This window comes from Pempheris klunzingeri, chromosome 7 (assembly GCF_042242105.1).
Source record: "Pempheris klunzingeri isolate RE-2024b chromosome 7, fPemKlu1.hap1, whole genome shotgun sequence".
Classification (NCBI taxonomy): Eukaryota; Metazoa; Chordata; class Actinopteri; order Acropomatiformes; family Pempheridae; genus Pempheris; species Pempheris klunzingeri.
Genome location: NC_092018.1, coordinates 23,489,191 through 23,503,853, shown reverse-complemented (window position 1 = coordinate 23,503,853; position 14,663 = coordinate 23,489,191). Strand labels below are relative to the sequence as shown.

General features: G+C 42.2%; 1 protein-coding gene across 1 annotated transcript in view; it reads right to left on the bottom strand.

Annotated features, from left to right (window-relative positions):
* niban2b (niban apoptosis regulator 2b) overlaps positions 1–14,282 on the bottom strand; it is a 32,114-nt gene extending 17,832 nt beyond the window's left edge. Inside the window, exons 1-5 of the mRNA XM_070833754.1 lie at positions 14,190–14,282; positions 3,922–4,052; positions 2,484–2,612; positions 2,284–2,389; positions 759–926 (exon numbers count right to left, since the gene is read on the bottom strand). Of these exons, the coding sequence (XP_070689855.1) occupies positions 759–926; positions 2,284–2,389; positions 2,484–2,612; positions 3,922–4,052; positions 14,190–14,244 (589 nt within the window). The 5' untranslated portion in view covers positions 14,245–14,282. The remainder of the gene's footprint in view (positions 1–758; positions 927–2,283; positions 2,390–2,483; positions 2,613–3,921; positions 4,053–14,189) is intronic.
* Positions 14,283–14,663: the final 381 nt, after the last annotated feature.

Genomic DNA, 14,663 nt, shown 5'->3' with positions numbered 1-14,663 from the left:
ACATAAAATACTGGGATTAAGCTGCTCCTCTATTCATCAAGAAATGACACACTGACACAAAAATGGAACAATACAAGGGCAGGACAAGATGTGACTTTGGAAGATAATACCTGATGATGCCACTGTTACCTTAAATTACTAACCGAGATAAACTTAAATCTCAACAAGTCTAGAAAGGTACTAAGCATGCCACCCTTAACCCAACTGTTTTCATGCCCAATACAGAGCCCTGGCCCGAGGACGTTGATTCTGAACGAAGGAGTTCTTGTCCTCACTGCATCTCCCTTTTTTCTCCCCATTTTTGGCTCAAAATGTTTCTGTGACGTTAAGGTTAGTGAACAGAGAGCAAATTTCCAGATATATTCAGTCACGGTCACAGACTATTCAAGAGGCCAGTTGTGGGGAGGCTTTGAGCCACTTCCTTTGGCCTGTAGCCCTGGGCAACCTCAGACTAAATCGAAGGATTCAAATCCTCATTTATCCCACAAACCTGCCTCAGAGCATCAGGGTAGGCTTTTTATTACCATGCATTCTAACCCGTCTCTGTGTCTTGTATCTGTCTTTTATTACAGAAAAGTGCTGTGGATAACATCAGTGAATTGTCAACTAATTTGGAACATTAGTCAAATTACCTAAGTATAGACTATATATCACCTAACTATCACCTGTGATAGTTGTCACAGGTGATAGTTAGTTATTTTCTTGTCCATCAGTGTACCTTTAGGGATTTGTGTTAATCATTAATTGGCAGGACTCACCATCATTGGTGTGTCTGACACAGTCCTGGAGGACAGCGTGCCACTTCTGCTGCTCCTTCTCCGTCACCACACAGAAATAGTAGTGGCGGGCATAAGGGTGCCAGAGGATCAGGGGGAACTGGGTGGCACACTTTAGGAAGGGTGAACTTCCCACCTTGGCTTTCACACCTGGAAAAAAAACATACACAGCATAGAACACACTGAGCAAATAGTTTGAACTTACTGCGCCTCCTGAAACATACAGCATAATATGCTATTATATTATAATAGTTCCTATAATGAACACATGTGCAGCCAAGCATTAATCAGACCCAAAGAACATTTTAAATAGTGATTCAATCATTTTAGACTAATCATGTACAGGTCATGCTAAATTCTATCCTATGTATATAAAAATAATGCACGAGACAACTCGTGGTTGTATGCCTCCACCAGTCAAGTTACAGTTTACACTCATGTCTGTCCAGACTCAAGATCACCGTCACCAGTACCGAACCAAATGTGAAAAATGGCAACAGTCTCCCCTCCTGTGATGAAAAAGGCCAGATATGCATTTCTGCCAAAAATGATGTTGCCACAGTGAAGTGCACCTTTGACCTTCCGGACAAAAGGTCATCACTTCATCATCAGTAGTGAAACGGCATGACATTAAGCAACATTTGTGGCGCTACATGCCAGAAGACCTTAAATGCTATCTACCTACCAGGTAGCTCTTTATGAGTAGGACAAAAAAAAAAAAAAAAAAAAAAAGAGTTAAAGGCAGCTTTGAGCAAACATCTTTTCTTTTCCCCACTAGGTCAATGAAAAGTCCCAAGCAGCAACAGAAGCATCGTTTAGTGCTGAACATTTTATCAGATGGCGATTTACTGAAAGAAGTAACGCCAGTGACTGTAAACATCTCTCAAAGCCAAGAATGGGCCCGAAGTCTTCTCCACTCTCCCAAAAGTCCAATTTGAGGCAAGCACAATCTGCAAATGAGTGTCCAAGATGCCTGAGAACCTAACAGAGCTAGCATCTGGTCTAGCATCAAGTGCGACGAGTCAGCTGACATCAGCAGCACAGCAATGCTGATGGAGTTTGTACGAATGGTTTTCTATTCCATTGTTCCATCTCACCAGCCTCTGGCAGATTTAAACAACCAGTTGGTTCTCATGTTGAAAGGATTAAATATGACATTTAGGTGAGCAGCAGCCTCCCTTTGGGCCCCTTTGCCCCACAAACACTCTATTCCTTTCCATTTATCATTCCTTACAGCGTTCAAGTCACTTGAAACTCCCAAACTCTAACTTCTTCAGAAGGGCTTTACAACCTCTGTGTAGAATACATGCATACATACAAATTAATCAGGACTACACTGGTGATCAGCAGAAAGGTTTGATTTTCCATCTAGATAAGAATACATGCATTTAGAAATCCCTGATCATGAAATAAGTGAAATTAAAAAAAAGCCTGAGTGAAATTGTCAGTGTTGCAAAACGTTGCAGCTTTAGCCTCTGCACCCTCTCATCCCGCTCTTCCTCCTCACCAGGCAGGCTGTTGCTGATCAGATCCAGGTATTGCTCCATAGACGTCAGCACTTTGTAGCCAGCACAGTTGACGGTTCCTTTGGGATGGAGATGTCTGTCGTAGGACTGGATGTTACAACAGGGAGCAGAGTTAACGTGTCAGACAGTAAATCAAACTAGCATCATGTAAAAACAGTCACACACTGTTTTTCCCCCTCACCGCTTTGTTGTCGTAATAGTTGATGTCGTAGGAATCTGGAACAAATAGGAAGCGGTTCCTCCATTTTTTGTTCTCCTCCAAGTACTGAAAGAGTGAGCCAGAGAAGATGGACTTGTTCTCCAGGGGAATCTGTAGGTGACAACACATTTCAGCTCAAACCTTCTAAACCATAAAGGCAAAGAAACACATTTCTCGGGACAGTACACTGCACGGGCAAGTTGGAGGAATTCTTTTTTATCTCAAGAGAAGCAGGGAAAAGCCAGTCTTTGTTTGCCTTTTATAAAAAGCACACATCGCAAATAAATCAATGAAGTGTGTGTGTGTGCGTGTGTGCGTCTCTGGAGTGAAAAGAGACAACACTTTGTACAACTTGCCACACAAAAATAAGTTTAAAATAAAATAAAACCTAAATAAAAGAATGAAAGAGATGCTCCAACATCTCCATAGCATTCACTGCATTTGCCAGGACAAGGATTAACCTTCTTTGTTGCTACATGGATTTTAATTAGGAAATGTTATGTGATGCAGTATTCGTTAAAGAAACACCACCCTGACTCATAAACCATGTGGCACAGTGCTGCTGCTGATTTTTTTCTATACTAGTGCCAATACAGTCCGCTGCAAGTTTAGGTGCCAATAGCATATTTGAAATATTATTTAGAAATATCAACACATGTTTTTCTTACAAAATGCCAAAATCAGCTATTGTCCATTTGATGAAAGAATTAGTATACAAGGTTGCAATTACAAATCTGGCCAGACATTTGATGCCAGTTTTTGGTACTTTGTTGACTCTCACCGCCAAAGATGCACTGAAAATAAATACAAAAAGGGATCGAGGTCGATACCCAGCTCTTTGTTTTGTTTTTACACTTTCATGCATAGGTCACTTCTGGACACAGCTTAGCAAGTCTCTCTTCACTGAAATGACAGTATTTGCTGTAAAATGTTCTTTAGTTTTGTATGGAAACCCATTTCTGCCAAGAAGAGAAAAAAAACTGATGAAAAGTTAGGCACGATAAAAATTTGGCCAAGTTAGAATCATCAGTTACAAAGTCAAAGTCCTGAAATTCTCAGCAAAATAATGAGAAACTAAAGTCAGACTTATGAGTTAATCTTTCAAAAGGTTTAGCAAAATATGGATGTACAAAGTCAAATGTTGAATGATTAAGTAAAAATATTTCATTATAATTTTTTTTTTAATTGACTTGCTGTGGCATCATTTCAAATTTGGGACTTGCATCCTAATTTTTACCCAGTAATTCTTACTATCTCATAAATGTCTTTAACATTAACATTTCATCCACTTTTCCTGGTCTGACATACAAAAAAATGGTTTGGAAACATTTGGTGGGTTGTTTAGAGGTTCTACAACAGAGTTCATACAGATGAGATCTGTGCTCAGAGTCTTGCAGAATGGTGGAAGGGGATGTTTTACCTTGCGGTGTAGTAGCTGGGGCTGCGGGCCGCCTCCTCCTTCTATGTCAAAGCGAACTTTGTTAAACAGAGCCACTGCATACTGCTGCTCAAACAGATGCCCAAACTCCCCCATCACCTTCCCGGTCCGGGCTGAAACGAACACACAAACACAGTTAGGACACTTGTGGTACTGTTAAAGATCTCCAGTGTTCTTAGGAATTCTTCATATTTACACAATGAATGTAGAATTGTGTGCACAGACAGTAATGCTGTGTTTCACACTGTGTTTTGAACAATGAGAATTACATTTCCACATTCTGCTAACATGGCTATACATTAGACTTAAATAGACTAAATTCATTTTAAAATCGGGATGGGCAGGTCACACTGTCATCATTAGCATCTTTATACTTTTGTGATAGTCCCAGTCCTGTGACCTTGAAGACACTGAATCTTTTGTTGTTAAGTAGATATAGCCTCTATCTCACAATAGTTTATTACAATATTGTGTTAATATCTGTGAGACATATAGATAGATATCCGAGAGAAGAGTGGTGTCAGGCAGGGTCACTCTATTTTACTTCTGGAGAGCAAAAAAAGAGCTTTCTTTACTTTCTCATGAACTGCCAGCTCACAAAAGGTGTAGTTTAGGAAACAGGTCCAGTTTTTAAATGGAGCAATTGTTTCTGACAGGGAGCAATGTGGGTTACAATAAACAGGGATCAGAGGGCACAGAGCTGATGTTGAGTCCTTAAAATGCCCTGATCACCCCAAACCTAATGATGCTCAGCTCAGAATATTTTAGCTACATATTACAATTTAGCTGCATAGGAATCTAGGAAGTTGTCTGCCGACTGTTGAAGCTAAACTACGAGAGCTGGAATATATCAATAATTGGAGGGAAGTGCTGCATAGATCTTTCCAAAATAAAACCACCAGTAGAACCAGCTAGGACCCTCCCACTAACCCATGTCTGGGACAAGAGCTGTACGTACCTCTTTTCTTTTTGCTTCCATTTAAGGCTTTTGTATAAACTATAATATCAGGGCCTTAAAATGGTCTAGGAAGTGCCTGAAATTACGGCACCATGCATGATGTGGATTGCAATACAATGGGTTAAGGAATATGTAGCTAATAAAGACATTCAGCAGCAGTAATTAGCAAAACGGAATTCCATCTAGGCTTGGTGGGAAATATGTTCAACAGTTGCAACTGCAGTAGGATGACCCGTTTGATCCCATCTGCTCTGCATTGCGGTTTTGAAATGCTGTTTTTGCATTCGGGGTGATGCAGGAAGTGTACAGTGTAATTGAGCTTTCTGGTGGGGCAAGAGGTCTAGTATTGAAAAGGGAAATGACCTGGAGAATATGTCATTTTGTACTACCTGCTTCATTAGGAATTCTGGTGTGGCAAAAAGGCACCCTTAGAAAGTACAGAGAGTCACTGCGGGCCAAAATCTGGATTATACTAGAGGGATACAGGTGTGATGGGGCTGACATCATTGTTTGGAGCTGCGGTGATTAAGGCAAACTATCTTGAATAAACATCCTGGTGACCAAAGAGACTGAACTGCTTCTTGTCCACATCCCGTCAGTTCCAGTCAGGCAGCTCTTGCTCAGCTCTCTCCCTCAGAAGAGTTCAAGGCTTCAGAGGAGTGTTACTCCTACAGAGTTACATCTGTGTCATAGAGGTCAACAAATGCAGTAAAAGCTAGCAAATAATGATGACACAATTTCTTCATACAGTAGCTTTCCAGCTCTTGTATGATTCTCTGTACGTAGCTGTCAGACTAGCTTGAAAGATAGTAAGATTTATTCCCTGTAAATCAGTGTTCCTTAGCCTCTGCACAGGAACATGGTCACTGAAAAGCACAAAGGAATTCGTCACAAGGAAATGTGAGCCTTAGCTACGAAAACAAGAGATGGAGGAAGACACCAAGAGAAAGTCCAGTGCATCAATTTTAGCCAATCGAAGGTCGAAGTTTACATCCATGCCAAACTTAGTAACGCAGCACTGATGACCGCACTGGTAGACCTGCAAATCCCATGTTCTGTGAAGTAAAATGACCGCTTTTGTCAATGGAGTCTGGTGGCTGTGATGAGCAATATAATGGCTACTTCTGGTTAAACAAAAAGGCTCTTACAGGTCTGTCTCTGTGGGAATCCTTTGTATGATGTAATCAGGCACTTTGAATAACAATCTGAGCCTGTCAGTGGGAAAAACACGCACTCTTAGCAAATGCACTTTGATCATTTGAGTTGCCCAAAAGGATCATGTTGCAGCCCGTTTTGCGGCTGTCGGATGAGGTGATCTTCTGGACCAATTCCAAACATTCTGTACCTTCTGGTCATTCCAAACTAAAAATATGTAAAAATAGGGGCCAAACTTAAAAATACAGAAATTTCCCTTTAATGCTAGCTTTTGTCACAGCTGTAAACCTCTATGTGCTGTCTAATACTACGCAAACAGCATGTATCATGCTACACACAATCAGTATTGTATCAGGAATTTCAAATCAGTGCCAAAACCATATTAAGGTTCAATATTAAGTCCCACTCCAGAGAATGTTATCCGTTATTAACTTCTATTTCATAGGTGGGGGACCAGAAGACAGGGTGCCACAACAATGTGTCAGGGCTGACTCATCCAACACCCACAGCTGACAGTAACAATGCACTCATTTGTACATGCTTGACACTCATCTTAGTCACACAGCACTAAGCTCCATGTGATTATGACTACACATGAGAAACTTCTTGTGAAAGGATGAAACCCCCACAAACTCCCTGCTCCCATCTAAGGAACTGCTATAATAAAGTTTAAATGTAGACTTTTAACCAGAACTAATATTTGTGACTAGTGGCAGCCTTTAAAAACTCATCAGCTGAACCCTGATCTTCAGTTTCATACATCTGGACAGATTGACAGCAGCTGCTTCAAAGTGGTTGCTTTGAAACACGCCATGGTTGACATGCTTCTTTTGGAAAAGCCACTCAGCATAATCACATGACAACCAGACCGCATCAGACAGCTGAGGGGAATCAAATACCTCATTCATTCCAAACAACTGAAGACAGCAGGAGATACACTCAAAGATGGTGCTGCCCTTATTTGACTGTCCTAGTTGAATTAGTGCACGTCAGCAAACTTTTCAATATTTCCACTGACCAACCACTTCCTTAGTGAGAACATCCCTGATTAGGCAGATTTCATGGCCAAAACAGAGGGGCTCCAACAAAGTGCCTGCTTTCAACAGCATGAGGATGTGTGATGACTTACTGTGCTGGCAGGGCCTATTCAGGAAGCCTGGGACATGAGTCCTGCATGTGAAGCTCTCATCATTTGAGGGCGCCTTTATCTACCATTAGTCAAGGACCAGGAATGGATTCTGCCATGCTTGTCCTAAACCCTATTCATGTGTTGACTAACTCTAAATGGACTGCACTTGTATAGCGCTTTTCTATCCTTTTCAACCACTCAAAGCACTTTCACCAGTTCACTCATCATTCATCCAGGAGGAACTGAGGAAGAGGAGACTGTTCAGTCACACGCCGAAGCACAGCTTTGGGAACAATTTGGGGTTCTGTGTCATTGTCAAGGACACTTTGACATGCAGACTGGAACGGCCGGTCTTTGGATTGTTGGATGACCCGGTGGACTACTACCTCTGATCCACAGCTGCAGAGTAAGCTGATGTATGTAAGAACTTCTACTCAGAAAAACTTTGGGAACCCCTTTGGAAAAACAAACTAGGAAAGAGAAGGCCAAGAAGAGTCTTGTAGCTACAGATGAATGTTTTACTAGACCATAGCATGGCCCATCAGTTTTATCATCCTCTGTACAACAAAGTGTCCACAAGGTCAATAATTATGCTTGAAGTAATATCATAAGTCACTGCCTTAAGTAAACAATAAAGAATAAATTAGATTGCCAATAGTCATCTGCTATGACATACAGAGCAGTACAAAGTGTTCTTAGGTCTAATTATCAACTGTACTCGGCAAGACCTAAACACGGCACTATCTACAGTGATTAGGCAAACATATGACAAGGGTAATGTACCCATTATTTCTACCTGGGTCTGGAATTCTTTTTTACCTTTTCCATTCAGCAGTTTTATTAACCTTTCAGAGTTTGTCACATCATAGTTTGCCATTCCTTTTTAGCATATGGAAAGTCATGGAACAAACTGATATGGTTGCAAAAGTGAACTAAATTTAAAACCAAACAAATTGCAGCCTCTCCAACTGATGCAGCTCACACTAGGTTAGAAGATATCCATTTCTTCAGTAAAGGTCAAAGTTACGAGCCATCGAACAGAACAATGTAAAGAGTGTTCACAAGTAGAATTTCAATAAGAAACAGCCAGTCACCAATTTGTAATAAAATATTTCTGTGTTTTCCCCTCGCTACAAGTATCTAAGGTAAGCATGTGACTTAAGTGCCGGACTTTGGTCATGTGAGAAGTGTGCTAGTGTATTTGGAGGGGGCGAGGATGAATTTCTCACACTTAGGTCAAAGATGACACCTGTGCAAGCTCCATTTGCAAAGAAAATCCACAAAGGAGAGCTCAGAAAAAAAGGTAGGAGGTGAACCAAGTCTAAAACATTTCATCACAGACGTGTGTGTTCCCAAGTTCACAGATGAACCTTCACAATTAAAATTCCATCACTGTGCTGCTATTGGTGAGTTGTGTTTACATCTTGTGACAAAAAGGTACCCGACCCGACTCTTACATTTTGCAAGCTTATCATATGTTAGTGTGAGTGTAAAGCACAATATTTCCTTCTGAATAGTGGAGAAGGAGAAGAAAGTAGCATAAAATGAATATACTGAAGTACAGTTCTTGAGTAAATGTACTTAATTACTTTCCACTGCTGCAATGTGTGATGTATTCAGAGCCGGCTGCCATCCCAAATTCCAGCAAGAGACAACACATAATTCTATTATACTGTTAAATTGTCCAGGAGACTCCACTGTTTCCATGTTTAGGAACATTGAAGGCACTACTCAGCAAATGAAGTTTAAAATGGGGGAAAAAAAAAAAAGTGTGTGTCTGGGCCAGCAGCCTCTCCCAATTTCCCAGCTCTCTACACCGGGGGTCACATTCCACAGAAAATCTTTTTTCATTAAGTATGTCAGATTTAGGAGTTTGTAAGAACATATCAGGGAGTTGTATGAGCTGCTGCTGTGAGTCTAGCTGACTCTGTTGTGCTGCAGGCGACTAACAGACTAATTGTCCAGGGGGCCTCTGCAGTGCTGAGGCCAGCTATCAGCTCTAATGATGATGACTACTGTGTTGTCCTCCATCGTTGTGGTGATCTAATCTAACCAACACCGCCTTTCGTTTGGTAGCTCGTCTTATCACTAATGTCAGCTCGACACTTTGAGCACATCTTGATCCGAGAGATCTGAGTGGAGACCAGACTGCTATTTAATAGACTCGCATGAGACCACCCCCACCCCCTCTTCCTTTCTCCACAGTGCCTTAACAAAAACATTCCACTGAGATAGACCCATAGGCTGACTCATAAATTTAGACTGGGTTCCCATCAGAGCTGAAGCAAGAGTAGCCGCTGTGCTTGTGCAAGGTTCTAGTGCACCAAACGAAAGCACATTTAGTTAGAATTAAGCATGTTTATAGCCGTAATTAGAGGCAGGACCGGAGTTTTAGTTAAAACGTTTTTGGAGGCAGTTTTTCTAGAGTGTAGAGTTAGGCAATAGGAAAACTTCAACACTGCTCCAGGCTTTTTTTCTGGCTCAGAACGATGGACCACCAGTGCTGATCAGTATGTGACCACACCACTCAAAATGTGTTCAGGAATCACTACTCTTTTGCATGAACCATACAAATAAACTGCCCTGATGCCCACAACTAACGCCAACAGTCCTCGGAGTCAAATGATACGATCACTTCCACGCACACATGCATCAGCACAAGGTTCAGTCGGTGTGTGGACTGCAAGTGGCCAAGCAGTGTTGAGAAAAAGAGAGAGAATGGGAGGATGAGAAAAGCAGGAGCTGGGAGGCAGCGCATTAGAAAGGGGAAAAACGCTGAAATCGTATTCACAAGCATGGTTGACTATTCCAGATGATTTCAGAAGCAGTTGTGTGTCGTCATGAAACTACAAAGACGAAAACAAGATTTCAACACAACAGTTGCAGTGCTGCAGTGTATCAGATCTGTTGTGCATGTGTGGAGAATGGCCTGGGCTGGATTATTGTCCTGCCCTGGCTCTAGGGAACTTTTTTTTTAGCTTTATTTAGAAAATTATTTTGGTTTGTCAGCCCAAAGCTCCACTCTTATTACCCTTGGTTCAAGCACCAGCAGGCAGCTGTTTTCAGTAAAAATAAAATCTCTGATAAACCTTGCTGTATACTACCTGCTGAGCAGCAGACAGCCACAGTTAGAGACTAGCTGGTGGACATTATGAGCAGCTAAAGAGTTGGTGGAGACAGAAAATTGGCCAAAAAAAAATTAATCAATCAACCAATCAATGCAGCTTCAAAGTGGGACACTTTTGTTCAGACAGCCCAAAATGTCCCCCCAGTGCTCGCCACAACATTCCCTATTCAGGAAATTGACTCTGCTGTAGCAGCAACAACATTCAAAGACAATAACATATTGTCAAAATACAATGTTAACTGATTTCTGTGGGCTGAAAATGCATCTTTTTAATGGCAGTCTCAATTTGCCTTAACCTTTCCTGTGCAAGAAAACCCCTGTTTGGTGAACTGTGCTCTCTAGTAAGCAAAGTAAGTAGGTAGATCATACACACATATATAAAAGAAAGTAAACTAAATGTATTAGTTAGTAAAATTAAAACTGGTTTCACTGTGATGGAGTGCTCTGTTGAGATTAACCTCCTGAGATCATTTCTACCTTCAGACCTGCTCTGCCACCACGTGTGTGTGTGTGTGTGTGTGTGTGTGTGTGTGTGTGTGTGTGTGTACTGTGGGGTCCCAGCAGCAGGTATTTCCGCTATCTGAACCTGCTCAGAAACAAGCCACTATGTGCTGAGCAGAGTGTGTGTTGAAGGTGAGAGTGCCACACCTTGCCAGGCCACCACACACTCCCTCCAGAGCCTGAAGATTTAACAGAGCCAGGGAAAAACACCCAGTGTTAGTTTCCTGTTTCCTGGCCCCTCACCCACTGACCAAGCTAACACTGTGTAATGGGAAAATTTCCACAGCACCCTGGCTCTCTGTATGACTACATAAGGGAACCCTTTGAGAAAATGGCCAATTACACACGTGCTTTATGATCTCCATTGGGAGAAATATTGAAACCCTGACTACAGTATAATAATTGGAGCACATAAACACATGCAATGCTGTTTTAGGAGGTTTTCTCTAAGGTTACACTTATTACCAATAACCTTATTTGGTTCTTAATAATAGCTACGATAGCAGCTAGTGAGTGTCGCACTCCGTTGAGAGGATAATAATCCTCCTTCTCTATCCATGTGGTTCATAGTCATTGCGACACTAATGAGTATGTCATGTCCCCTCTTACATCAAAGGGAAAACCTTACCCAGTTGCTCAGAGCAGTGGTTCCCAACCCAGAGGTCAGGACCCTCCTAGTAAATACTGTTTTCAAGTTACTAGTTTCTTTCAATTATATACTCATCTGAGGAATTCCATCATCTGTTATCGTGATTGATACACATAAAGCATTTTTTGCATTCATGTGCATGTGTGTATTGATAATAAGCCGACATGGGTTTCAAGGCTTCTGCAATGTGTGTGTGTGTGTGTGTGTGTGAGAGAGAATAAGCCTGACTTGAGCACACATGTGCGCACATGCCACTTTCCAAAGAGGAAATGAGAGTTTAGCCATGTGATCACTGTCATTTCCATCCTCTACACACCCCCACATCTCCCTCTAAAGCTGACCTCATGCTGGAGGTTATGAGGGTCCAACACGCTGCTGGCTGGTCGCATCTGACTCAGGGACTCCCGCAGTTATTTTTAAATCAGCAATCGAGGTAAAGTCTTTTCTAAATGAGATGACAATAGGTCGGTGCGTCCTATCTATCAGCTGTTCATAAATCACTGCCTAAACACAATGGCACTGAGTGATGAATCTATGAACACGATTACCTCAACTCTGATAAGGAGTCATGTCCACAAAATGTATTTAACCAATGTGATCACTGCCTCAGTGGTTTATGGCCTTCTCAGTGCGTCAGGAATGACCAGAATGAGTCAACATGTGTGTGTGTGTGTGTGTGTGTGTGTGTGGAGGGTTTTAATGATAAATCCAGGCACTTCCCTTGAAGCCTGCCAGGCACTGGGCCCGTCTTGGCTGCAGAGACAGTGTGGCGCTGGCTTGCAGCTCAAGGCCTGGAGGAGGTTTCCATCCAGCCACACAGACACACACTTTTTTTATGCATTCCACAGATTCCACATCCGATACATGTGTGTGTGTGTATGCCTCACTCTGAATTAGCCACTCAGGTCAGTAAAAAAAAAGATGATGCCTTGCCTGTAACATAGTCTTCTCTCTCCATTTCTTCTAGAGAGATAGCCCGCTGTATGTCCTCTAATATGTTAAATCAGTTTAATACAGGACTGTCACTGGTTCTGCAGTGTCTACCGACACCAACAGGTGGTTGCAGAATAAAGAAATTACTTCTTCACACTATTTTGGAAATGTTAAAATAAAGAGCTGCACACATGGTACATGGGCAGGGTCACACTAAACCCCAACGCAAAAAGATTTGGGTAGTGGGAGCTGTTGTCCGACCAGTTTCTCCATTCCTCCACCAAGTACAGGGTTTCAATACTACCAAAGTATTGGACAAACTAAAACACTGATTTGATTCTCCCCAAACGGGACAGGACTAAACCTCTGGGGACCAATCATTTCTGAACATCATGTCAGGGCAATCCAGATTCGTTGGTGTTTCAGTCTGGACCAAATACACAGCACTAGTACTGAATACCTTCAGGGTGATACTCAACCTGCCCTTGATACCCAGTGAGGATTAGCATATCGTGTTCTCTCCTGCTCTCACTGTGTTCTACCTTATCCACTGCAGTCAACTCTGCTTCAGAACTGATTTCACTTGTAACTGAACAAGTTCTAACAGGTCAAATAACAAGGCCACATGCTCATTTCCAAGAGCTCCTCTAGGTTTTCTGTTCTGGGATCTTTTCCTATCTTGGTTTGATAAGTGAAAGTCACTTTGCCTATTAAAGTGACGCTGTTCAGCAGCTCAGAAGATTAGACCACAGGGTGGGGCCTTATCAGCGTTCTTCATATTTATGTCGATTATTCAAAATGAGATCAAAGTCCAAATGAACATGACAGAAAAGTAAACCTGGGTTAATAATCTGTGATAAACTCAGTAGACAGGGTGGAGCTGCACCCAGCAGCCCCACCCTTCTTCTTGTTCCATTGAAATCAAGCTACCTAGCATCTATCTCCAGTATGGGAGCCTAAAAGGGCAAAAATCATTGTTTGATTAATTGATTCCATTTCCAACATAAGATTAATTTGCAACTATACTATAAATCGACTAATTGTTAACACGCCCATACTGCCCGGTGATATTAGTAATAGTGAAACAATGGTGTGGAAGTTAAGAACAGACTACATGGCAGCAGTAGCTTCCACAGGCCACGGTATCAACTGTCTTTTTCTGGAAATTTGGGGAACTTAAGCGCTGTTTACATCTTACAATGCAAAGTTAAACTTGGTGACTTTTTTTGAACCCAGATGTAATAATGTATGCCGGTACATTTAACCATTTTCAGGCCCAGAAAAACAGCCCAGGATAATAATACAATTTTCTTCCCAAGTCAATCATTTCAAGAAAACAGCTTTTGGAACAGTTTTAAAATGAGAACTGTTCAGATGAGTGACGTAAGCATGAATCATATCCTGACTAAATATAACTTTTGGCTGTTTTTTAGGTTTCCTCAAACATATCTGCAGGGGTGGGGTGGGGTGGGGTGGGGGGAGTGCGGGGGGGGATTGGACTGCTTTATGAGCCAGTGTTTTAAATGTGCTGTCCACTGCCCTGCTTACACGCACGCCATCTCTGTACCTCGCGTTTACTGCAACGGTGGGTCAATGCTTCTACCACAGGTGATTAAAACAGCCTATAAAACACACATTCAGTCTTTAAAAACCGAAGGGAAGGGCCGGAGTCCCACTAACATCCTGGTAAAATGACTCTCATTCTCATTTCTCTTGAACCGCGTAATCTCTGTCGCTGCGTAAAAACGCACATGTGCCAAAACACCAAGAGAGCAAACGTCCACAAAACGCTCCTCACCTGTGATAATCTCCCGCTTGGCTTCATCCAGGTGACTGGAAATCACGTCCCCCATGGTGGATGGACCTCAAAGTCCCAGACTGACTCCAGTGGTGTACACTGTACAGCTGAAGAAGCCCTCTCTCCTCCTCCTCGACGCGACCCGAACTGGCTGGAGCGTGGAGCGGACACGGCTGCACTCGAACACTCGGAGCCCGGAGGTGGAGGGAAGAAAGGCACAGTTGTAGCAGACTGACGGCTGTTTCTCGGACAGACACACCCTCTTTAAAGTAGAAGTACTCCCACCTTCCAGCGGCGGTGCGTTCACGTCACGTGAGGAAATGACAGGCACGAGCTTGCTAATAGAAAATATCTCTTCACGGGGGATGAAGCCAGAATTTAAGAAATACATGAACTCTACTTTCTGTACATTATATTTCTCAACACGAAAGCTTAAATGGCCCGTCGTGCCAGGAATAACACAACCCTGGTGTA